Source organism: Huiozyma naganishii, chromosome 6, assembly GCF_000348985.1.
Source record: "Huiozyma naganishii CBS 8797 chromosome 6, complete genome".
Lineage (NCBI taxonomy): Eukaryota > Fungi > Ascomycota > Saccharomycetes > Saccharomycetales > Saccharomycetaceae > Huiozyma > Huiozyma naganishii.
Window position 1 is genome coordinate 624,913 of NC_035927.1, and position 22,858 is coordinate 647,770.

A 22,858-nucleotide genomic window follows, 5' to 3' on the forward strand; every position below is an offset into this window, starting at 1 on the left:
TTATCAATAAGCATTATTTAATACAAAAAGGATTGTCAATTGATGGCAAAACGCACATTACAACCGCTCGTGTCAGTGAACTTGGAAAAGAACGTAAACGCCACAGGAGTGTACTCATGACGTTATACCTGTCCGCAGTACGCGGCACTTTGACGAGGAGATTTCTGCCCATCGGACTGTCGAGAGGAATTTTTACAGATATATTGGCAACGATGTTCCCCGTGACAATCCTTCCAAACTCTATCCAACATACAGAAATGCCAAAGCTCAACTCTCTGAAAACCTATCTCGCTAGTCACAACACCCCAAGACGTCCCCTAATGACTGCTACAAGACATTCATGCGCTAAATGCAACAAAATTCAACAACATTTGAACAACAAGTATGTAATTTCACGCGTTCTTCCATTGCACCCATTGAAACACATTGAAGTTGGTGATCTAGTACATTAAAGTCCAGATAGTAGGCTACAAGGTTCGATATACAGACCACCTCTCGCAGCACGTGAATATCACGTGCTGCAGCAGTCTCAAGAATTTGATGTTGAAAAGACGGCTTATCTTACAAAGATTTGCTGGATCGCCACACCAACATATCTTGCAACACCCTTACTAACAGCCGTCATTAACCATTGATCTTCCAAACAGAATGTCTATTGTTGACCGTGAAGTGTTGCCAACGAACGTGACTCCGTTGCACTATGATTTGCAAGTGGAGCCCAACTTTGAGACGTTCAAATTTGATGGGGCCGTTTCCGTTACCTTAAAAGTCAATGATGACACCGTTGACACCGTGTCCCTGAACTCAATTGATATCGACTTCCACACTGCTAAGATTGGAGACGTTGAAAACGCTGAGATCAAGCTGGACAATGAGTCGCAGATTGCTGCAATTGTGTTCCCCAAGGGGACACTTGCAGGGAAGGATGAAGTGACGTTGGACATTAAATTCACAGGTGTGCTGAACGACAACATGGCAGGGTTTTACCGTGCCAAATATGAGGATAAGAAGACTGGTAAAACGAAGTACATGGCTACGACTCAAATGGAGCCCACAGATGCCAGAAGAGCGTTCCCCTGTTTTGATGAACCCAATTTGAAGGCCACATATGCGATCACTCTAGTATCCAAGCCAGAATTCACGCACTTGTCGAATATGGATGTTAAGGAGGAGTCTGTTTCCAACGGTAAAAAAGTTACCACGTTCAACACAACACCAAAGATGTCCACTTACCTGGTTGCCTTCATCGTGGCCGAGCTAAAGTACGTTGAGTGCAACGACTTTAGAATCCCAGTGAGGGTTTATGCGACTCCAGGTGACGAGCATTTGGGTCAGTTCTCCGCTGATTTGACCGCCAAGACTTTGAATTTCTTCGAGAAGAGCTTCGGTATTAAGTATCCTTTGCCAAAGATGGATAACGTGGCGGTACACGAGTTTTCTGCTGGTGCCATGGAAAACTGGGGGTTGGTCACTTACCGTGTCGTTGATGTCCTCCTAGACAAGGAGAATTCCACCTTGGACCGTATTCAAAGAGTTGCCGAAGTTGTTCAACACGAACTGGCACATCAATGGTTTGGTAACCTGGTCACCATGGACTGGTGGGAAGGGTTATGGCTGAACGAAGGGTTTGCCACTTGGATGTCCTGGTACTCTTGCAACGAGTTTGAACCCGAATGGAAAGTGTGGGAACAGTACGTCACTGACAACCTACAACACGCCTTGTCGCTAGACTCTTTGAGATCATCGCACCCAATTGAAGTCCCAGTTAAGAGAGCAGACGAGATTAACCAAATCTTTGACGCAATCTCCTACTCCAAGGGCTCATCTCTGCTGAGAATGATCTCTAAGTGGTTGGGCGAGGATATTTTCATCAAGGGCGTCTCCCAGTATTTGAAGAAGTTTAAGTTTCAAAATGCAAAGACTGAAGACTTATGGGACGCCTTGACTGAAGCATCTGGGAAGGATGTTCGTGGGGTCATGGATGTTTGGACCAAGAAGATTGGTTTTCCAGTTGTTAACGTGGAAGAAAATGGGAACAAGATTACATTTACCCAAAACCGTTATTTGTCTACAGGTGACGTCAAACCCGAAGAAGATAAGACCCTTTACCCAGTTTTCCTAGCTTTAAAAACCAAGGATGGAGTTGACACATCCTTGACATTGAACAAACGTTCTGAGACAATTGAGTTGAAGGATGCGGACTTCTTCAAGGTGAACGGTGACCAATCTGGTATTTACATAACCTCTTACTCGGACGAGAGATGGAAGAAATTGGGCCAACAGTCCAGTTTACTGTCTGTCGAAGACAGAACAGGATTGGTTGCTGATGCCAAGTCTTTGTCCCATTCCGGCTACACTTCCACCAAAAATTTTTTGGAACTAATCGCTAACTGGAAAGATGAGAAGTCTTTTGTTGTTTGGGAACAAATTTTGAACAGTATCTCTGGGTTGAAGACCACTTGGCTGTTCGAAGACCAAAAAGTGACAGAGGCGTTGGACGCATTCATTAGAGATTTGGTTATCAAGAAGACGAACGAATTGGGTTGGGACTTCTCAAGTAAGAATGACTCTTTCGCAACCCAACGTTTGAAGGTCTCTTTGTTTGGCGCTGCATGTGCTGCAAGAGAACCAAAAGTTGAATCTGTGGCTTTCGAAATGTTTGAGAAGTACGTGGCGGGTGACAAGAAGGCCATCCCTGCCCTAATCAAACCAATTGTTTTCAACACAGTGGCTAGAGCTGGCGGGAAGGAGAATTACGAAAAGGTCTACAATATTCTCCAAAATCCAACCTCCGCCGACGAAAAGTTGGCAGCGTTGAGAACCTTGGGTAGATTTAAGGAATCTGACCTGTTGGAGAGAACTCTGGGCTACTTGTTCGACGGAACAGTTCTGAGCCAGGATATTTACATCCCAATGCAAGGTATGAGAGGCTCTAAAGAAGGTGTTGAAGCACTTTGGAAATGGACACAAAAAAATTGGGACGAACTGGTAAAGAGACTACCACCGGGTTTGTCTATGTTGGGTTCAGTAGTGATCATTTCCACCTCTGGGTTCACCTCTCTTGAAGCTAAGAAGCAGATCGAAGAATTCTTCAAGGACAAATCCACCAAGGGTTTCGACCAATCTCTGGCACAATCCTTGGACACTATTACTTCGAAGGCTCAATGGGTTGGTAGAGACAGTGATGTTGTTCTGAACTACTTGAAGGAGCACGGTTATTACACCAAGTGAAGATCTTTGATTCAGCTTTGTCTTTTTGTATCCCCTCTATCTATCGCTACTTACTGTATATAAAAAGGAAAAAGATTCAAAAATTTGAAACGCGTTAAAAGAAGAGCGATGAGCTAATGGAAAAAGCTGAGGTTGCTCATTGCGCTGGGGGAATATCAGTAATCAAGCTCAATGGCGAACAGAAGAATTGTTTTACTACCAACGAATGCAATTGATGCAGCAACTGAGCTGAAAGTGTTTGATTTATGCCACCCGTCCAATAATTCTAGCAAGGCAAGAGTGAAACTTTTCGCTTGTGGTGCAGAAGACACAACTCAAATCTATCGGTTGGAGAAGTACAGTTTCAGTCAAGGCGGTAGATACACGGAAGTGAGCGATTTGGCAAACGAAAAGTACCACTACACGGGGGAAGGCGACCCTGTTAAGTCGATCATTATAGTTAATGAACAAGATAGGTCCGACGGGTATGTTATCGAGGACAGTACATTCGACATCAGTAACAAGTACGACGTCACGTTCAATTTGATTTCGAAGTACTACAAGGATAGCATTTCAGCTGATGAGGCAGAGTATACTCGAAGAAATAATCATTCTAAATCGTCGGAGATTCGCGACAATAACTTTTTAACAGCAAGGGACTATCATGACGCGCTCATCGAAACATCGGACGCCAATTGGCAATTCGTCCCAAGGATTGTACTTCAAGGAGCACTGGAACGTATCTCCGACACTGTCACGGAGGCAGGCGACCAATATTACAAGATAACAGAAGAAAGAATCATTTCGTTCTTGGTCCAGAGAGTAGAAAAGATTGTAGAGAGCTTCCCCAGCAGCCTACCGATCCCGATGGACTACCCTGAGGACATCCAAAAAGCCATGAAACACGTCATGGCATGTCAACTGCTGATATCTTTACTACCGGTGCAAACGTACCGGAAACTGGTAGAGCAGCCCCCAATGGCTGCCAATTTTGAAAGCTACAGCACGTATAGAACGCAGATATCGTCAACTGTGAAGGAGCGTGAATTGCTGACTGAAGCCGCGGTAAATGCTGGTCTTGGTAATGGCAACGCACCCCCGAATAAACCCGTGGGTAAAACGGCAAAGAAGGTTGTTGTCCCAAAGAAGAAAGTCACCGTGGGGAAGGGTGCCATTGACGGGTTCTTCAAGAGACAGTCAAAATCGTAAAGTTGCAATGGCGAACTCCTGTAGATGATAGTCACCCACGTTGCGCACACTAATTTCATCAAAGTTTGTACAAACTGGATTCTCCGTCAACGCAATGATGGTAATCCAAACCCCTCGTGCTCTTTAAGGAAAGTCATCACGCAAACTGGAGCGATAACCAAGCGGTGGAGACATATCGGTAAGTGTAAGTGTACTGTTTGTGCTCCAAAACAAGCATACTGTGTTTCACTGTTTTGTCCGCATGCATGAAAGTATTCCATATTAGGACAGCGATGGGGAACACACAGACCCGTGGCAACATATGCTAGGGATCCGTCTATGCCAAGGAAACCATGTTCCCTTGACCGTGTTGTACACACGCGTCCACGCATGCACGCCACGTGTGGACTGCCCAAATGAGTCAACTTTTGACTTCGAGTAAACATCGGTTGCTGCCTCGTGCTACTGCCGCACGTGATTCGGTACGCTGTAAGTAGCACATGGGCGAGCAGCAGCAGGTCGACCCCGACTAAGGATGCCCTGAACGTGTATCGTATACGTATAATATATATATATAAGGGTGCCCCGGTTTGATGTGCCATGGGTTGTAGGAATTGTGCAGAAGGGGTGTCCCATTGCTGTGTTGACCTCGCTGTCGGTCGTGGTCGCAATTGACTGTGTTTTGCTACATGGCTACTTACGATAAGTTTCTGGACTTGGAAAAGGTCGCGGACTCAGTCCTGTATGGCGAGACTGTTGAAAGAACGCCGGTGACCGTGGAGCAGGTAGTTGGAGAGGAGGAGGATGATGTTGAAATAGCACCGTTTTGGGTCAGTGTTGTCATCGACTTCTTCTTTTCAACTCTCTTGCTCGGTCTGCTGCTTTACTGTATCTTCAAGCTGGTGGCTGGTTCAATAAGTAGCGGGTACTTTAGGTTGGAAATGGATGCTGGACATCGTGTGAACTAAATATATGAATGTGTATTAAGTAAACTGGCTTTACTTTTGTATAAATATGAAGAGAAGAAGTATGAAAAGAAACATTACATGGTCTTATGAATGATGGGGAGGTGCCTCCACGGCACACACAATGTTTTGAGAGGTTGTGAAAGGGAGCAGGAAACGTGATTACCAGACATCTTCTTGGTACTTCGCAGAGACCTTCATGGCCTTCACCACAGCACCCGCCTCGCTTTCACTGATGTTTTTGTCCTTTGCAATCATGGTTGCGATCGCCTTCTGGACGTCCTTGGCCATTCTCGAGGCGTCACCGCAGACGTAGATGTTGGCGCCAGCGTTCAACATGCTGACCAACTCACTCTCGCATTCTCTGATCTTGTCTTGAACGTACACTTTTTGTGCATCAACTCTAGAGTACGCAACGTGGACCTCCAACTTGTCCTCTAGAGTGGAACAGTATTCGGGCCATTCGTTCGCATACAAGTGATCGTTGTGGTCTCTGCAACCGTAGAAGAGCATCATCTTCCCCAGGTTCTCTGGCTTCCCCTGCTGTTGAACCATATGGACACGGTCTCTGACAAACCCACGGAATGGGGCCACACCGGTCCCTGGACCAATCATGATGATGGGCACAGATGGGTCACTTGGCAGCTTGAAGTTCGAAGATCTGACGTAGACGGGGAGTTTGAAGTTTTGGAATAGGTTACGTGGGCCGTTCAAGTCGTACTGGACGGGCAACACTTTGTCGTTCCCATTGTTCATTGCCACGGAAATGTTTCTAATCAGATTGGTGGTGACACCAAGCGTTGGCGACCCAGTGATGCTGTTCGGCGTGTTCTCGACAATCGACGTCACGTGGATGGAAGTAGGGTCCATGTTTGAGGAGGATGAAATGGAGTAGTAACGTGGTTGCAGGTGAGGAATCGTCTCCAATAGGAACCCCCATGGGACATTTGCCCAAGGTTTGTTATCCGATAGGTGCAACAGGGCATCGGCCAAGTTGTAGTTTTTGGAGGTAATTTCTTCCGCGAAGGCGTCCTTGTCCTCGGACAGTTTCTTGACGTATTCTTTAATCTCCATTGGGGCGAATTCAGTGAGCAGACCGAAACTTTGTCTCGACAAGGGGCCTGTGATCTCCAAGTAGTGTCTAACCACTGATTCAATGGTCGTTGGGCAAGGGAATGGTTGTTTCGTGGTGGAGTCCAATGGTTGTAGGTCGAAAGTCTCGCTACCGTTTAGCTTGAAAGTGGACAAAAATTGTTCCACTTTCTCATTTGCATTTGATGGCCAGATAGCGAGATGGTCACCAGTCTTGTAGGTAACTTTGCAGTTTGAAATGTCGAACTCAGAGTGAATACAGTTACGGTCATTTGATCTGAACAATTCGTGGGATTCTGTAATAGGAGCAATGTAAGGGTGCGACACGGTGAAGGGACCGTTGACGTTCTTCGCAGAGTTGCGAGACGCAGGCATGTAATCGCGTGTTGGTTCACCCAATGAGACCTCTTCTGTGACCTCTTCCAGTTCCACGTACTTAAACGAAGGTTTGAACTTGTTTTCGGATTCGGATAGTTGCAACACGGACTTCAATTCGTTGAGAACAGTTTCCTTCCAGGATAAGAAATCCTCGTCAGTGGTACCCTTCCCATCGTCACCTTCACCGAGGGGTCCCACAAGACGAGCACCGGCGTTGTCCAGAGCCTTCATGGCCTTCTTTGCTGCACTGTTGAAAAACTCGTACGTTGTGTTCCCAAGCCCAAATATAGTGTATTTGATGTTCTCAAGGGATCCTGCGTCCTGCTCGTTCAAGTATTCCTCGAAATTCAGAGCACCATCTGGGAAATCCCCCTCCCCGTAAGTGGACAGAAACACGGAAACCATAACGTTTTCGGGCAGCTGATTCAAGTTGTCGAAGTCATAGTTTTCAACGTCAACACATATAACTTTAAGCCCGAACTTATTGATCAATTCTTTGGAAAACTTCTTGGCGTAGTCCTCGGCAGTACCAGTCTGGGACCCAAACAACACCAAATAGTTCTTATCATTCTGCATCACAACTTCTGCGATATCACGCGACCCACCAGCACCGGCGCTGATAGCCCCGTCATCGGATACCAACAGCTCCTTCAGGAACTCAAAATTGTAGTAAAAAGCAACGGCGAGGAAGACCGCGCCAATTGCAAGCAAATCTGTAGTATTCATCGATGATGCCGTGCAAGTTCAATAGAAGTGAACGGTTACTGCGACAGAATAAAACAAGCTCGACTCCCGTTGCGGCCGCACACATCCTATCGTTTATTTATACCCAGGACAGCACCGGCCCCATCGCAAACTACAAACGGCAAACGGGCTCGCAAATTTTCCTCGTATCGGCAACAACAGCAGGCTCTCTCGTTCCGTTATACGACACGCACCGCTCATTCCTCGAAGAAACAGGATTTACGAAAATCTAGAGGAAATTTTTCGCTCGAAGACGGCGTGCCTGTTAACACCGCTGGAAGAGATGGCCTGACCACCACTAGCTCAACTGCTACTACTGGGAAGGTCAGTCTTGTTCCGTGGGCACGGGACCGTAGGCGTCCGCGACGCTCTGGCGGATGTCGTCTTCCAAAGTAGCCGCTTGTTCTGGGGTCAGCGCCATTGTCTCGCGCACGAGCTGGACGAGGCTGGGCAGCGGGAACTCCGTCTGCGTGCGGCGGCCCGTGCGGTACAGCGTGCTGCTCCCCTCGAGGTCTGTCTTGTCTTGCGCGCGCACCACGTACTCACGGCGCTCGAGCCATCTTAGGAACTCGTCGATCGACCACTCGAGAATGGGGATCCGTGTGCCGTCTATCGGGATGCCGAACTCACTCAAGTGGTGCAGTAGTTCTCGTTGTACGATGTTGTTTCTGGAGAATAAGATGATCGAGAGCGCCACGGCGGTAAGCCCCTTGCAAACGAGATCCTCGTCAACACCCAGTTTTGTGCCTGCGGCAGTTGCATCTGACAGAGACATTTCCCCGCCGACGTACTCCCCATCGACGATTAACTTATCGTACGTGGAACTCACTTGCGACAGCTTGAACTCGTCAAAATGTTTGCGCCAGGGTAGCTTGTTAACGAGGAGGAAGTGGTCCGCTTTGCTCGGATCGGCCAACGCGGGCTGCGCGGTACTGCTCTCGCCTCTTGGCGGGATCCCCAGTAAACGGAACCCGTAAACATCCCACAGGATCCCGTTCACATGCTCAATGATCACCCTCATCGGTATCTTCCGGTCGTTGTTCAATTGCTCGGAAACAGTCCGTACGACCACTTGCAGCCTGCTTTTCGTGACGATGCCGTTCGACGCCTCGGCGTTCGACAGAAGGAAACGCACCACTTTACGAGCCGTTAAGGCGATTTTGTCGTTGCCTGAATCGGAACTGAACTCTTCGTCACTCATTCGGGGTCACTACCGTGCTGTCCACCCTACAGAGACCAGCCACCGCATCAGAGCGACCTTTATAACATAAGCGAGAATCATATTAACTTATAACATAATAGAAAAGTTTACGTAACTTGGACCCTCGAAGATAAAAGGACGAGAAGCTCAGTACTGGTACTCCAGAGGTGCGTCCACCTGTGCCCAAAGAGCCCTGATAAAAGCATCTTGCTCCTGTGGTTGACACCCGCCTCGAACGGCAAGGTATACCCTTCTCTCGATGGGGATATCCCACTCTCCAGGGTTCCCGCCAACCATCTTCCCACCAGACTCCTGTAGAATACACCACCCAGCACACACGTCCCACGCGTAGCAACCGCCCTCCCAGTAGGCGTCCAGCAGCCCAATGGCAGTGTAGCAGACGTTCATGGCGGCACTGCCCATGGATCTGAACCCGTGAACGTACCCTCCATCCTCTCTCAGCAGGTTTCTGTACGTGTTCATCTTCTTGTCGAAGTTGGTCGCAGGTGGGCCCTCGGACCGCTCTGCACCCCCTTCGAGTCCTAACACAGATTTCTGCAACGTCAATGGTCTCGCGGTGACGTTGATGCGCTCGTCGTTCAAGAATGCACCGTTGCCCTTAGAGGCATGGAACATCTGTTCCAAGTGCGGGTTGTATACAACCCCCACTAATGGCTTCGCATCCATGGATAGCCCCAAAGAGCAACAACTGAAGGGGAACCCGTGGATGAAGTTCGTAGTACCGTCGATCGGGTCCAGGATGAAAGTGGGCTCGATCGAGATCTTAGTCTCCCCTGGAACGTATTCCTCCTCACCAACGAAATGGAAAGTAGGATACAGCTCAGAGAGCTTACTCTTTACGGCCAATTCAATCTGCTTGTCATACTTGGTGACAAGATCGACCTGGTTGGCTTTGTCAACGTACTGTTGGGAAAGCATCGTCCCAGTTTGTGATTTGATTATTGGCCCAACTTCATCTCTCAGTAGCTTAACGATGGCATCTTCAATTGCCTTCAAATCTGTAGCAGCTAGTGTCATGTTTGGCAGGGTTTCAAAGCAAGTATATTACACCTTGTTGATGGATTGCCAACTACATCTGTCAGCCACATCAATTGTCGGGCACCGTTCTCTTTTATACAAAACCATTTCGGAGTTCAATAGAATTGGCTTCGGACGACAGTGTTCCATGATGGGGTCGAGCTTGAGATTGGAGGCAGCCCTTATAGAGATGAATAGCGGTGTATGGAGGTCTGCATCACGCTATTTCCTACGTCAGCAGACGGCTTGCCCTTTACTCTGACGTTCGGCTCACGTTCTTTTCTAAAACCAGACTGCCACCTGTGCGAGAACGCTATGGAGGTCATCGATGACGTTCTCCAATCCAAAGAGCTGGTCAATGAAAAGATCCCAATGTCTGTCGTCAACATCAATAAGGACCAACGGTGGTGGAAGGAATACTGTTTCGATATCCCAGTACTGCATATAGAGGATACGAGCACGGCCCCAAGGAAACTCACCAAGATAATGCATTTCTTCAAAGAAGAAGAACTCTTAGAGGCGCTACAGCAGTTCAAAGATTGAACCATAATTGGGATGCATACATAGTTAGCTAAATACGTATGTACTTTACGCAACATAGTCATACATGCATGCATATGTACATGTGTGTATGTGCACAGCGCACTTTTCTGTGTGCGTGTAGAATAAGAAGTTTGCAGGGTAGGGTAGTTATACTCTCTTGCGTTTCCTCTTCCTTTGGGCGTCTTCCTTTTTGGGGGTATATTCGTCCACAAGCAGTAGTTTCTTTCTGGTGGCAATTGATGGTTGTTTTATGCTGCCTAATGATTTGAATTTATTGTTGGCAGGCTTGATGTAGATCGGGGACGGGTTTGTCAGTTCCAAATCGTCATTAGAGGAGGACGGTAAGTCAAACTCGTCGTCCTGATTGTCGTCCTGATATTGAGAGGTGGGTTTGTCTGGATGATGAATGAATGGATCAATCGAGTTTGACGTATCCAATTTCCCATGTCCTGCTTTCATGCTGCCACTACGTTTTGACGTTAAAGAGAGAGCGGTCTTTTTTACCCTTCCAGTAAACTGATTAGACTTTGGACATTGTTGTGAAACCGCGATGTTTACGTTTTCTTTTGTTTCCGGGTCGGACACTTTCCTTTTCTGCTCCTCTTGCAATGTGTTGATTTTGTGTCTCATTTTCTCAATGTTGGACCGGAGTCGCTCACAGTCGTCCTCCAATTTGTATTTTGCAAGCAAAACCTCCTGTTTCTCAGCATTTACGTTCAACATCTGATTCCGTAGCGATTGTACTTCCTGAGCATTGTCATCTTCTTTTGATGTGCTATTTTCCAAATCTTTCCTCAAATTTCTGTTCTCCTCCTCCAGTTCTAATCCTCTGGCCTTCAGTTGCACCGACTCCACGTTCAACTTTTGCAACTGTTCATTGATTTTTTGAAATTTGTCCAGTCTGTTTGTTTGGTCCCTTTGAACATTCTGTCTGTAGTCTTCCAGTTCAAGTACTCTTTGTTTAAGTGTGTCATTTTCAGATACTAGCACACTATTGATACCATTCTGCGATATCAATTTATTATCAAAATTGGCACGCTCAATCTTCAAGCTTTCCGTAATCCTTTTATTTTCTGCCTTGCACTGTTCCAGCTCTTTGATCAATTGCACGTTTTCCTCCATCTTGCCAGTCTCTTGGGTACGCAGCTGAGAAAGTTCAATCTTTTGCTCTTCCATTTGTTTGATGGTCTCCTCATACTGCGCATCCTTACTGCCCAGAGCAGACATATTTTCGGTTATCTGCTGTTCCAAGGAACTGATATGTGCTTCCAATCCCTTGATGGTCTCTTCATACTCTTTAGAAAACGTCAGCTTGGTTTGATACCCCTCAATTGCGCTTGACAATTCCAAAATCAGACCTTGCGTCTTTTCGTCTCGCTTGGGAGCAGCATTTTCTAGATAACTGGAAACTGTGGCCAGCTTTTCCAATAAGACAGCAGAACTCTGTTGAAACTCTGATCCATGATTTAAGAGCTGCTCGGTGGTTTCCTTCTTTGCTGCATCGATGCTGTTTATGATAGAGGTTGCGCTTTTGATAGAGCTATCTTCAATTGCGTTGCCAACATGATCCTTAATTTCTCTTATATTTTGCAAAGTTCTTTTTTGTAAGGATTGTAATGGGGAGAATGTATATTCATAAAATGTGTTAGTCGCGATACGTTCAACAGGAACTGGGTTCGATAAAAAGGGTATTTTGACTTGGTCGTACTTTTCGTCAAAGATATGTACCATATCGGTGATACATTTCTGTGTGTCATCTTTGTTTACCCGTAATTGTGTCGATAACTGCTTGTCTATCGTGTCTTGAACTCTTGATTCGAGGGAGAGTAAAGTATCCATAAATTCCTTTGGTTTATCACCAATAGTATCCAACAAAAACGTTTTGAACTCTGATTTGAATTGGTGCAATGAGTTGAATATATTACCGTTCTTGATCTTTTCCTCGCTTAGTTGGCCTGAATAATCATCCAACTCCCTCTGTAGGTACTCTATTTCTTTGGTCCTCTTCAACAATTCCGTGTCGCAATCTCTCTTGGCCGTTTGTAATTCATTGAACTTTGTATGTAAACTACTAATCTCCCCTTTATATTCGGTAATTTTACCTTTAAAGGTATCGTAATCCGCCGTCAAGTCTCGTAGCTTGGAGTTTTCAGTATTTTTGACCTGTTGTAAAGAAGTCGCCTTTTCTTGTAAAGAAGATAGCAATCTGTGGTACTGCTCAAATTTATCTTGCAGTTTTTTTATATCCGTCTGATAATTTTGCAAGCTGCCCTTCAATTTAACGTTTTCATTATGCTTCGCTTGCAGTTCTTGTTTTAAATTGGAACATATTCTTTGCGTGTTCGTGAAGGCCTCCAAAAGAACATCGTTAGATGATGCCTCATGAGATTGGCCGTGAGGGTAGGGGTTAGATGCCTGTTGCAGTTTTGGCTCTGAAGCTGGCTCTGCTTTACTCTCTGTGGACTCCTCTATCTTCCGAACTTCGGTTATCTCAAAATCATCGCTGAGATCATTAGCCGGTTTCTTCGGGGTACTTTCTGTAGCATGTCGATTTTTGTCAGCAGGGGTATTCATTTCCAACAACGTAGTGTGCTCCATAGTGTTGTGGTTGTTCATGAAACTCATCATCGACGAGTCATTTTCGTCATCTGTAATAGTCCCCTCCTGGTTGAAATTGGCGACCTGCTCAGACGATGGCTCCTTCACCCTCAGTTTGGAGAAGATGTTGGGCCTGGGTTTGAACCCTAAGGACGTATCCCTAAAAAAGTTCGACATTATTTGGCCGTGTCGGCTTTAAAGAATTCCGCTAATGTCGCTTTCCGTCAAGTATCTTTTCTTGTTTGATTGAAGCCTGTTTTGAATTTAAATATATTTAATTTATGAAACAGGTCTTGCCGCCGATTGCAACAACAGAAAACAGAAAACACAGAACAGTACCATTCAAATACCTAAATGTAGTTAGAAGTGGTTTACACTGCTGAGGAAATATTGGGTGTGCTGTTCCTTTGTCGGGGTGAGCGTAACTTTCAGTGACGCTGTTGATAGGAGAAGACCCGCTGGCATAGAGAATGTCCGTAATAACTTATTCCATCTTTTGAATTGAGCAAATACGGTCTACACACTTACTACTTTCTCAAGTACAATTTTGGTGCCTCGATTGACGGAGTGTGGTTCAATGTCATATAAAACCTAATTGACTAGAATTTAACCCCTTCTGACCGGGTTGCAACAGGTTCCAAAGAGTCAGATCCTCTCTAAACCATTAGAATAAGACCTCCAATACACGTAGATCCCCAGAGTGTAGATGCATGTCGTTGAGCACCCCAACGGCCTCTTATCAGTTTTCCGGTCTGTAATAGAGCCCTCAGTCACGTGAAATACACGTGCCACGGTAACCTTCGCGGACAGAAACGTTGTTGAAGTAAGAGGGCGATGTAGTGGAAGGTACAATTCGTGTCTTTTACGCTGCGTAATGGGTTACTGTTACCGGTTCGTAACCCAGTTGAGAGCTTCCTTTACGGTCAATTGATAGTCACCTTGTTTTGGTTTACCCACAATGACTGTTGATAGATTTTCCCTAGGTGGGAGCACGAACAGCGTTGCTTACAGGGTACCCAAGTGGAGGGTGCCGGACTTGATCCTGCTGGTCGTTGTCCTGCTAGTAAACCTACCAGTTTACTTTTTGCCTCCCTTTGAACGGCAGTTCTACGTCAATGATCTGACTATAAGCCACCCCTACGCACTACATCAACGTGTTGATGACACTATGCTTTTTTTCTACTCTTTGGTGCTTCCCTGCGGTGTGATTTGTGCGGTTTGGTCCCTGCTCTGCGACAGAAGACACAGGTGGTACGTGCTGTATGTATCGCTGCTAGGTTTGTTTCTGTCCATCTTCACTACATCGCTTCTTACCAACTTCTTAAAAAACTGGTTTGGTAGACTGAGGCCCGACTTCATCGACCGTTGCCAGCCGAGACCAAACCTTCCCATAAACGTGCTGTTGCACGCCTCTGAGGCCTGTACCAACGATAACAAGGATGTCCTCTTGGAGGGATTCAGAACCACACCCTCAGGGCACGCCAGCGAGAGTTTTGCCGGACTTGGCTATTTGTATCTGTGGCTCTGCGGTCAATTGCTCACTGAGCATGCCCAAGTGGGCCTTTGGAGAAAATTCGTTGCCGCAATACCCTTATTGGGGGCCTCTCTGATTGCTTTGTCAAGGACTCAGGATTATAGACACCATTTTGTCGATATTCTCATCGGATCGATCATCGGGTACATTTCTGCCTACGTTTTCTACAGAAAGAACTTTCCACCAATAGCCAACCAAGTTCCATTCAAACCTCTACTGGACGACTCGGATGTCACATTCGATATCGCCCCTAACGGGTCGATCTACAACGGCAACAACACAAATTACCGTCCCGTAAGAGCGCAACCGGTCGACGAAGAGATGGGCCACATAGATACTACAAACACTACCCTTTAGAGGTGAACATGTTGCCCCGGGGGGGAGAGAGGGGGGTCCCTACATTCACCGCCAGCAATTCAGTTTGTCTGTGTGTAATACGTTTATACATTTATATATTTGTTGATGTTTTTCTTTCCATCGAATCTTCCTCTCATCGCATATTGAAGGTAACTGAGGTATCCTTCTTTGTAGACAAGTCGCTACTGCGTCGTATTGTTGTCTGTAGGGGTTTCCTGTACTTTCTCAAGTCTGTTACGGGTATTAACTAGCCACTGCATTGCATTTCTTTATTTTCAATTACTGCTTGGTCCCAAAGTGTCAGATTAACGAGGGGAGTCCACTCAACGACGAACTCATCCCTTACCTACAGACATGTCGCTAAGTCACTTGACGCTAGATCAATATTATGAGATACAGAGTAATGAACTGGAGGCTATCAGATCCATATACATGGACGATTTCGTCGATTTGACAAGAAAGAAATCTGGATGGGATAAACAGCCACAAATAATATTCGAAATATCGCTTAGATCTGGGGAGAAAGATCCTGTTGAGTCGTCATTGACTCTGCATATTGCCTTAACACCTATGTACCCGCATACAACGCCAGAAATCACTTTCAAGAATGTCGAGAACGTGCTCGATTCTCAATTGCAGTCGCTGGTTGACGAATACAAAAAAATCCACAGAGGTGCAAGGGGACAGGAGTTCATATTCGACATAGCCACCTCTACACAGGAGAAGTTGGATGAGTTTCAACGAGGAGCGAATCCACAATCGTTGGAGGACGACCGACTACAAAGGATCAAGGAGACTACGGAAAAATTGGAGAGGGAGGAGATGGAGAGTCAACGGCAGATTGAGAAGTTGAAGATTTCAGAGCAGCAACGAATTGACGAGATTGTACAGAAGGAATTGGAGAAGAGGCAAGACGATGATGACATGTTTTTCAACTCGGGAAACCAAATTAACTTCCTCCCGCCAAATGAATGGATATCTTCCGGCGAGGCCATCGTGTTCCCAAAAATCATCAAGGCGAAGCTTCCCAATAATTCCCTCTTAAAATTCAAGGCCGTTGTGAACCCAAAGGAGGTGAAAATCTCGTCTGACCTTTTATGTTTTGCTAAACAGTACTTGGTGAAGCCGTACATATCTCCGGATTCTCCTTTAGCAGAGTCTTTAATGTCCTCGGAAGTTATGGAAAATTTCTACTTTCTGATGACAGAGGTAGAGCTGGACAACTCGTACTTCAATACAAGCAACGGTAAGAAGGAAATATCCCATTTTGAAAAGATACTAGATAGCTTGTTAAAAGTTAAACACGACAATGTCAATCAACTTTACGGGTACCTTGTTGAGCGAATGGGGAAAAACAATTCCACCTTCGTGTGGAAGATCAAATTTTTATCCGAATATTCGATGTCTTACCCGTTGGGCGATATTGTACAATCCGTTGGCTTCATTAATTTAGCCACCGCCAGAATTTGGATGATTAGACTCTTAGAAGGTTTAGAGGCTTTACACAAACTGGGCGTACATCATGCCTGCATTGGACTTCAAACAGTGTATTTGGTAAAAGATCCTGATTTTGGGACAACGATTCCAAAGATTGTCTACCCAGAATACGGATACATGTTAGTAAACATGCTGACGAGGTACCCAAACAGGCACGGCACACAGGTAGAGTTACCGTCTAATCCGTGGACTGCTCCAGAAAGTTCCAACTACAAAAATACAAAATCTCAAAGAATGACTGATATTTGGCAATTGGGGGTCCTCTTCATTCAAATGATAAATGGGGTCAATACGGTTCTAGACTATTCAACACCTCTTGATTTTATGGAATCAAACGACATGGAGAGTAGTCTATCAGATTTCTTGGAGAAAATGCTAAACGTGGATCCAAAAAGAAGACTAGGACCCCTTGAACTATTACCCATGAAATTTCTCAGAACAAATATAGATAGCGATGTTAATAAGTTGAATCTATTACCTGGCACGTCGAGCACAGAGTTAAATTCCATGGACATACCGAGAAGCACCCCTCGAGCATTATCGCATTCCAGCTCAGGTAGGAGATCGTTTAATGTTGGATCAAGGTTCTCATCCATGAATCGATCTAGTAGGTCAAGATACGCGACAGACTTTGAAGAGATAGCTGTGCTGGGGAAAGGGGCCTTTGGACAGGTGGTCAAAGCGCGAAACACACTGGACAGCAGGTATTATGCCGTCAAGAAAATTCGACACACAGAAGAGAAGCTATCCACAATTTTGAGCGAAGTGATGCTATTGGCAAGCTTAAATCACCAGTATGTTGTCAGGTATTACGCTGCCTGGCTCGAAGAAGACTATTTGAACGAAAACGTTATAGATTCAAGTGATGAAGATGACACTGAAGATGACACTGAAGAAGCATCTGTCACTGCATCTGCAAGCTATTCTGAGAGTATGAGAAGTAAACAGCCCCTGCATAACAGTAATTGGGATTTTATCTCTAATTCAGGATACCCCGAAATAGAATTTGGCAACAGCTCTACTGGTCCAAATATAACAGGTTCAGGTGTATCTGACGGCATTGTGTTCGAAAATTCCACCGAGGAGGGCGGAGTTGGAAATACAGAGGACTCAAATTCTGAGGATGAAAAAGATTCCCCAGGCCTGCGAGTGGGGAAACAGAAAAAGAATAGCACCTTCAGGAAAAGTGTGGGTAATAGAAAAAGTATTCTTTTTATACAAATGGAATACTGTGAAAATCGAACACTGTATGATTTGATACATGCTGAAAACCTGAATAATGAACGCGATGGATATTGGAGATTATTTCGACAGATATTAGAGGCTCTGAGCTACATCCATTCCCAGGGGATCATTCATAGAGACTTGAAGCCAATGAATATTTTCATTGATGAGTCAAGGAATGTGAAAATAGGTGACTTCGGTTTAGCGAAAAATGTCCAACGTCCTCTTGATATCTCAAAACTGGATTCGGCCACTGCTCAACGGAGTACTGATAACTTAACGTCTGCCATTGGTACCGCTCTGTACGTTGCGGTTGAAGTACTTTCGGGGAAAGGAAACTACAACGAAAAGATCGATATGTACTCTCTGGGTATCATTTTCTTTGAGATGGTGTACCCTTTCAGTACGGGTATGGAGCGGGTTAATATACTAAAAAATCTTAGATCCCCTACTGTAGAGTTTCCTCGCGACTTTGACGACACTAAGATGAAAACAGAACGAAAAATAATTACGTTGCTGCTAGACCATGACCCAAACAAGCGGCCTGCTGCAAGGGCATTATTAAATAGTGGGTGGTTACCCGTCAAGCACCAGGATGAAGTTATTAAGGAAGCATTGAAAAGTTTGTCCAATCCGTCTTCGCCTTGGCAACAGCAAGTCAGAGACAGTTTGTTCACTCAGTCATACAGTTTATCCAACGACATACTGTTTGACAATGTTCAGAGTGCTACTACAAGATTTACTCAGGTATTGAGATCGCAGATGACTGAGGAAGTCGTCAAGATCTTCAGAAAGCATGGTGGGATAGAAAATAATGCACCGTCCAGAATTTTTCCCAAAGCACCAATTTACAGTACGCAAAATGTTTATGAAGTGTTGGACCATGGAGGTTCCGTATTGCAGCTTCAATATGACTTAACTTACCCAATGGCGAGGTATTTGTCCAAGAACCCTCCTTGCGTCTCGAAGCAATTTCGCCTCCAATTTGTGTACCGTCCTCCCGAGCAGCTGAAATCTAGCATGGAACCAAGAAAGTTTGGTGAAATTGATTTTGACATTGTTTCAAGTTCCTCAGCACAGTCACCTTTCTACGATGCGGAGAGTATAAAAATTATTGACGAGATTTTAACCACATTCCCCGTTTTTGAAAAAGGAAACACCCTATTTGTTCTTAACCATGCCGATATATTGGAGTCTGTCTTTGACTTCAGCAATATTGACAAAGCCCAAAGACCTCTAATTTCCAGAATGCTGTCTCAGATCGGTTTTGCCAAAAGTTTCAAGGAAGTGAAAGCAGAGTTGAAATCACAGCTAAACATTCCATCGATATCATTAAATGACTTAGACTTGTTTGACTTCAAACTCGATTTTGAAACTGCAAAGAGACGATTTCATAAAGTAATGGTAGACAGTCCATATCTGAGAAAGATCGACGAGTCCTTGGTTCACATCTCAAAGGTTCTTAATTTTTTGAAACCGTTAGATGTGACGAGAAATGTTGTAATTTCGCCGTTGAGTAACTACAACAGTGCTTTTTACAAGGGTGGTATTATGTATCAAGCAGTGTATGATGACGGCTCAAATAGGAGTCTGATCGCCGCTGGTGGGAGGTATGACAACTTGATATCATATTTTGCAAGACCCTCAGGCAGCAAACGTTCCAGTACTAAGCGTGCAGTTGGATTCAATCTTGCCTGGGAGACCATCTTTGGTGTTGCGCAAAGCTACTTCAAGCTGGCATCTGGAAATAAGGTCAAGAAAAGAAATAAGTTTTTGAAAGATGGCGCCATTGAATGGAAACCGAGAAGATGTGATATTCTTATATCAAGCTTTTCAAATTCGATTCTGGAAACCATGGGTGTCCCAATGCTGAATCAGTTGTGGAAGATTGGAATCAAAGCGGATCTTCTATTTGATTGCTATACAGTTGACGATGTTGTATCAGCTGCCAAACACGACGGGGTAGACTGGATCGTTTTAATCAAGCAGCAAACCTACACACTTTCCAATCACAAGAGGAAATATAAGCCGTTAAAGGTGAAGAAAATGAGTAGTGATTTGGACGTGGATTTGGATATTCATGAATTTCTACAGCTTTACGAACATGAAACGGAGGGTAGCGGGTCTTTCAACGTGGGGATGGCACTCCCAGATAAGCATGACGAGTTTGGTTATGGTGAAGACGGAAGTAGTGCCAGCAGTAGTCATGAAGGTGATCCCCAGAATGAAGAACCAACAAAGTCAAACCAAAAAGTTATCTACGTTCCAAACATGGCTACGCGGTCGAAGAAAGCGAACAAAAGAGAGAAGTGGGTATATGAAGACTCTGCGAGAAATGCATCAAACGCCATCATAAACAGTTTGACTCAAGCACCCGTAATAACAGTAGATGCCATTAGAGACGAAACACTGGAAATTATTTCGATCACGTCCCTTGCACAAAAAGAGGAATGGCTCAGAAAAGTATTTGGTTCTGTCAATAATTCTTCGCCCAGAAGTTTTGCTACCAGCATCTATAACAGTCTATCCAAAGAGGCTGCGAAAGGGAATAAATGGGCCATTTTACATTGTCATAAAACAGGTAAGTCATGTGTGATTGACTTACAAAGGTGATTATGCTTTTCGAGAAAGCGCCACTACGGTCAAGTAGAAGCAACTTTTATTAGTGGCTTTATATGTCACGCATTGTTTGCGTGAACCTGTTACTGCTCTTAAACGGTCGTCCAACTGTGTAAGAATTGATAATCTAGGGCTTTGCAGCTGATGGCCGAGTAACAAGGAAAAAATAAAGGTAAAGGAAAAGAAGGAAATTTTTGCCTTAGCTGTTATTACATGAACATACATAAAACATAAACCAGACCTAATTTTTAAGAATAAATAGTAGTTTAAAACAACTTCAAACCCTTAATAGAATCCCCATTCAAAAGCTCGTGCAGATTGTCAACATTGTTGAGGTCGTAAAGGTCCTCAAGGAGGTTCGAAAGGTCAGCGGATGGGTTAGACTCTAAATCAGTCTTAAACGGTCCATTCAAAAACTGTTCGCTCAAAAGACCGGACTCCTCGAACAAATTGAACGTGAGGCTCTCATCATTTGTCTGGTTATTCTTCAAATCGACAATAAAAGCAAAATCCAAAGACACATTCTCCGAGTCAACGCCAAATTCAGGATCAGAACCGATGGGGAGCGCCATTATGGTTCCGCTGAGCAACGCGATTTTAATAAACACTGTTTTCATTGAAAAATTTTAATTGACTGTATTTCTTTGGAATTTGGTAGACTACTGTTTTTTTACAGAAAGAAAAAGGCATTGAACGAAAGAGTGTATCATTGTCCCTTTTTATATTCTTTTTCTCTTTGGGTTTGTTTTGGCAAAGGAGATCACCAGATGTTACATTTATTTCTCGTTTAAAGTTTGGTAAAAAGCTGGAATATACCAAGACTGGACCCTTATTCCTTTTTTATTGTTGTTTTGTGACAGGTATGGTACGACTTTATTTACAGACCACTGCAGCGAAGGGGCGGGTCCAGATGACATGAAAAGGGTTCATAGTCGCCTTCGTACAAATTATGGCAGGCTTAGTTTGAACACAATAAGGACATGGACCCTTTTTGTGGGGACGCCATATGTCTCGATTGGGTAATTGTTTTATGTGTGTCTTTTTAAGAAATTTCCCTTTACGTTTGAATTAGTGGTGTTTTATTTGAACACTAAGAGGATACGATACCTGGCACAGTTCAAACTCCGTTAGAAAGAAGAGGGTAGCGACATATACTATAACACAATACGGGATAATGATCGGGTCTGTCCAAGGTAATTCTCTAGAAGTTTTATTGAATGCGGTGAGTTACCTCCAACATCAAGACTTTGGTACAATATCTTCACAAAACAGTTCAGAGGTGTTCTCAAAGTTAGAGCTTTACTTGAAGATGTTGGAAAACGATTCCAAATTGCTAGAGGCAGAAGTACAATGCAGAACACAGAATGCGGTTTTACATATCCGGGAGGTGTGTGATGCACTTGATTACATGTGCAAAAACATGATTATTATGAAAGGGTCGACTACGCCAAAGGACCTCGAATGCCGTTCAAGGAAGGTGTTTCCCTGTTCCCAAACTATTGGACCAAGGCCTATCTTTTTTCCTCCGATTGTAAGAAGGAGAATTGCAATTTCTGAACTTTTGAATGAGGATGACGCGTTTGAGACGAAAGAAAGGCAACCTATAAGAGCAAGGAAATTCAAAACGAAAAAAATGGTGGGCAAGAAACGTCACAAGACATTTCATCCAATGGATGGTAAGCCCTGTCCTCACTGTTCAACTGTTTCCGCAACGCCTGAGTGGCGGTCTGGACCGTACGGGAATAATGTGAGAATCTGTAACGCATGTGGTCTGTTTTATCGTAAATTGAAGCAGAAATTCGGCTTGAAAAAGGCCAACTTGCTTATGCAGTACCGACGTAAAAATTGCCCAAGAGACAGGAACATGCCGCACTCTGTTGAAGTTTCCATGGTTTATAAAATAACAAAGCAAGAACATGAAGAATTTACAGACTAGAATTTTGAATCCATCTGTTGATTATATTTTTGTGTAATGTTTTGTTTTTTGGGAATATATATCTATATAATATTAAAATAGTTGATCATTGTCAAAAGAGGTTTCTTGTTAAAACACTTCGGGCAGTTAATGAAGAATTACCTTACCGCAGAGGAACCGTTTGCGTCCTAAGAATACTGAGTTTGGAGTACTCTTGCTTTATTTGAATTAAATCATTATTATTAATTATATAAAGAATAGATATAAAAACGACCTAGGTCAAAAAAGTGAATAAGAATAATTAAATAACTATTATCCCCATAATCAAAGTATACTTGGAAGGATTATTGGTTCCTGGGATTGTTTTTTGGGCACGTAAAAAGTGTTTGAAACGCCACATTGAGTCGAAAAGACTCTAACTTTTGTATAGTCTTCCTTGCGGCCTTTAAAGAAATGAATTGTGTTTGAGGTACCCAGTTTAGTAGAGAAAACTCTCAATTTGGAGGTAACTCTACTTGTTTTGTTTTGTTTAGCCAACTTCAAGTTTGCTGCAACTTGTCCCAAATCTTCTTGCGAGATGGGAAAGGAGGATAGCTGAGAAACTTTGATAAAGTTGATAGTTTGACTAGACGACATGGAGTGCTATTCTTTCTTGTAAAGCGATGGGGTTGGGGTTTTAATTAAAATCCATGTGGCGAGTAAAATTGATCAGAAATTCAGACTACACTGAGTATACCATCTCCTTATATATTTGA

At 44.3% G+C, this 22,858-nt stretch overlaps 11 protein-coding genes across 11 annotated transcripts; 6 read left to right on the forward strand and 5 right to left on the reverse strand.

Moving 5' to 3' along the window:
* Nucleotides 1-648: 648 nt before the first annotated feature.
* APE2 (metallo-aminopeptidase) lies at nt 649-3,231 on the forward strand (the record flags this gene model as incomplete). Its single annotated transcript, XM_022608777.1, has 1 exon — nt 649-3,231. The coding sequence occupies one exon, from the start codon at nt 649-651 to the stop codon at nt 3,229-3,231; it is 2,583 nt and encodes an 860-aa protein (XP_022465239.1).
* Nucleotides 3,232-3,402: 171 nt separating this feature from the next.
* On the forward strand, nt 3,403-4,419 carry RNH202 (Rnh202p; the record flags this gene model as incomplete). The annotated part of the gene is made up of 1 exon (XM_022608778.1): nt 3,403-4,419. One exon carries the CDS (start codon nt 3,403-3,405, stop codon nt 4,417-4,419), a length of 1,017 nt encoding a protein of 338 aa, XP_022465240.1.
* Nucleotides 4,420-4,505: 86 nt separating this feature from the next.
* On the reverse strand, nt 4,506-5,000 carry KNAG0F03330 (uncharacterized protein; the record flags this gene model as incomplete). Its single annotated transcript, XM_022608779.1, has 1 exon — nt 4,506-5,000. One exon carries the CDS (start codon nt 4,998-5,000, stop codon nt 4,506-4,508), a length of 495 nt encoding a protein of 164 aa, XP_022465241.1.
* A 525-nt stretch (nt 5,001-5,525) lies between these two features.
* Nucleotides 5,526-7,559, reverse strand: KNAG0F03340 (NADPH--cytochrome P450 reductase; the record flags this gene model as incomplete). Its single annotated transcript, XM_022608780.1, has 1 exon — nt 5,526-7,559. The coding sequence occupies one exon, from the start codon at nt 7,557-7,559 to the stop codon at nt 5,526-5,528; it is 2,034 nt and encodes a 677-aa protein (XP_022465242.1).
* Nucleotides 7,560-7,902: 343 nt separating this feature from the next.
* Nucleotides 7,903-8,778, reverse strand: NSE3 (Smc5-Smc6 complex subunit NSE3; the record flags this gene model as incomplete). Its single annotated transcript, XM_022608781.1, has 1 exon — nt 7,903-8,778. The coding sequence occupies one exon, from the start codon at nt 8,776-8,778 to the stop codon at nt 7,903-7,905; it is 876 nt and encodes a 291-aa protein (XP_022465243.1).
* Nucleotides 8,779-8,925: 147 nt separating this feature from the next.
* INM2 (inositol monophosphate 1-phosphatase INM2) lies at nt 8,926-9,816 on the reverse strand (the record flags this gene model as incomplete). Its single annotated transcript, XM_022608782.1, has 1 exon — nt 8,926-9,816. One exon carries the CDS (start codon nt 9,814-9,816, stop codon nt 8,926-8,928), a length of 891 nt encoding a protein of 296 aa, XP_022465244.1.
* Nucleotides 9,817-10,020: 204 nt separating this feature from the next.
* MGP12 (Mgp12p) lies at nt 10,021-10,359 on the forward strand (the record flags this gene model as incomplete). Its single annotated transcript, XM_022608783.1, has 1 exon — nt 10,021-10,359. One exon carries the CDS (start codon nt 10,021-10,023, stop codon nt 10,357-10,359), a length of 339 nt encoding a protein of 112 aa, XP_022465245.1.
* A 147-nt stretch (nt 10,360-10,506) lies between these two features.
* ZIP1 (Zip1p) lies at nt 10,507-13,134 on the reverse strand (the record flags this gene model as incomplete). Its single annotated transcript, XM_022608784.1, has 1 exon — nt 10,507-13,134. The coding sequence occupies one exon, from the start codon at nt 13,132-13,134 to the stop codon at nt 10,507-10,509; it is 2,628 nt and encodes an 875-aa protein (XP_022465246.1).
* A 781-nt stretch (nt 13,135-13,915) lies between these two features.
* Nucleotides 13,916-14,848, forward strand: DPP1 (bifunctional diacylglycerol diphosphate phosphatase/phosphatidate phosphatase; the record flags this gene model as incomplete). The annotated part of the gene is made up of 1 exon (XM_022608787.1): nt 13,916-14,848. The coding sequence occupies one exon, from the start codon at nt 13,916-13,918 to the stop codon at nt 14,846-14,848; it is 933 nt and encodes a 310-aa protein (XP_022465247.1).
* Nucleotides 14,849-15,202: 354 nt separating this feature from the next.
* Nucleotides 15,203-20,182, forward strand: GCN2 (serine/threonine-protein kinase GCN2; the record flags this gene model as incomplete). Its single annotated transcript, XM_022608788.1, has 1 exon — nt 15,203-20,182. One exon carries the CDS (start codon nt 15,203-15,205, stop codon nt 20,180-20,182), a length of 4,980 nt encoding a protein of 1,659 aa, XP_022465248.1.
* A 1,180-nt stretch (nt 20,183-21,362) lies between these two features.
* Nucleotides 21,363-22,124, forward strand: KNAG0F03415 (GATA-type transcription factor; the record flags this gene model as incomplete). Its single annotated transcript, XM_022608789.1, has 1 exon — nt 21,363-22,124. The coding sequence occupies one exon, from the start codon at nt 21,363-21,365 to the stop codon at nt 22,122-22,124; it is 762 nt and encodes a 253-aa protein (XP_022465249.1).
* Between the last annotated feature and the right edge of the window lie 734 nt (nt 22,125-22,858).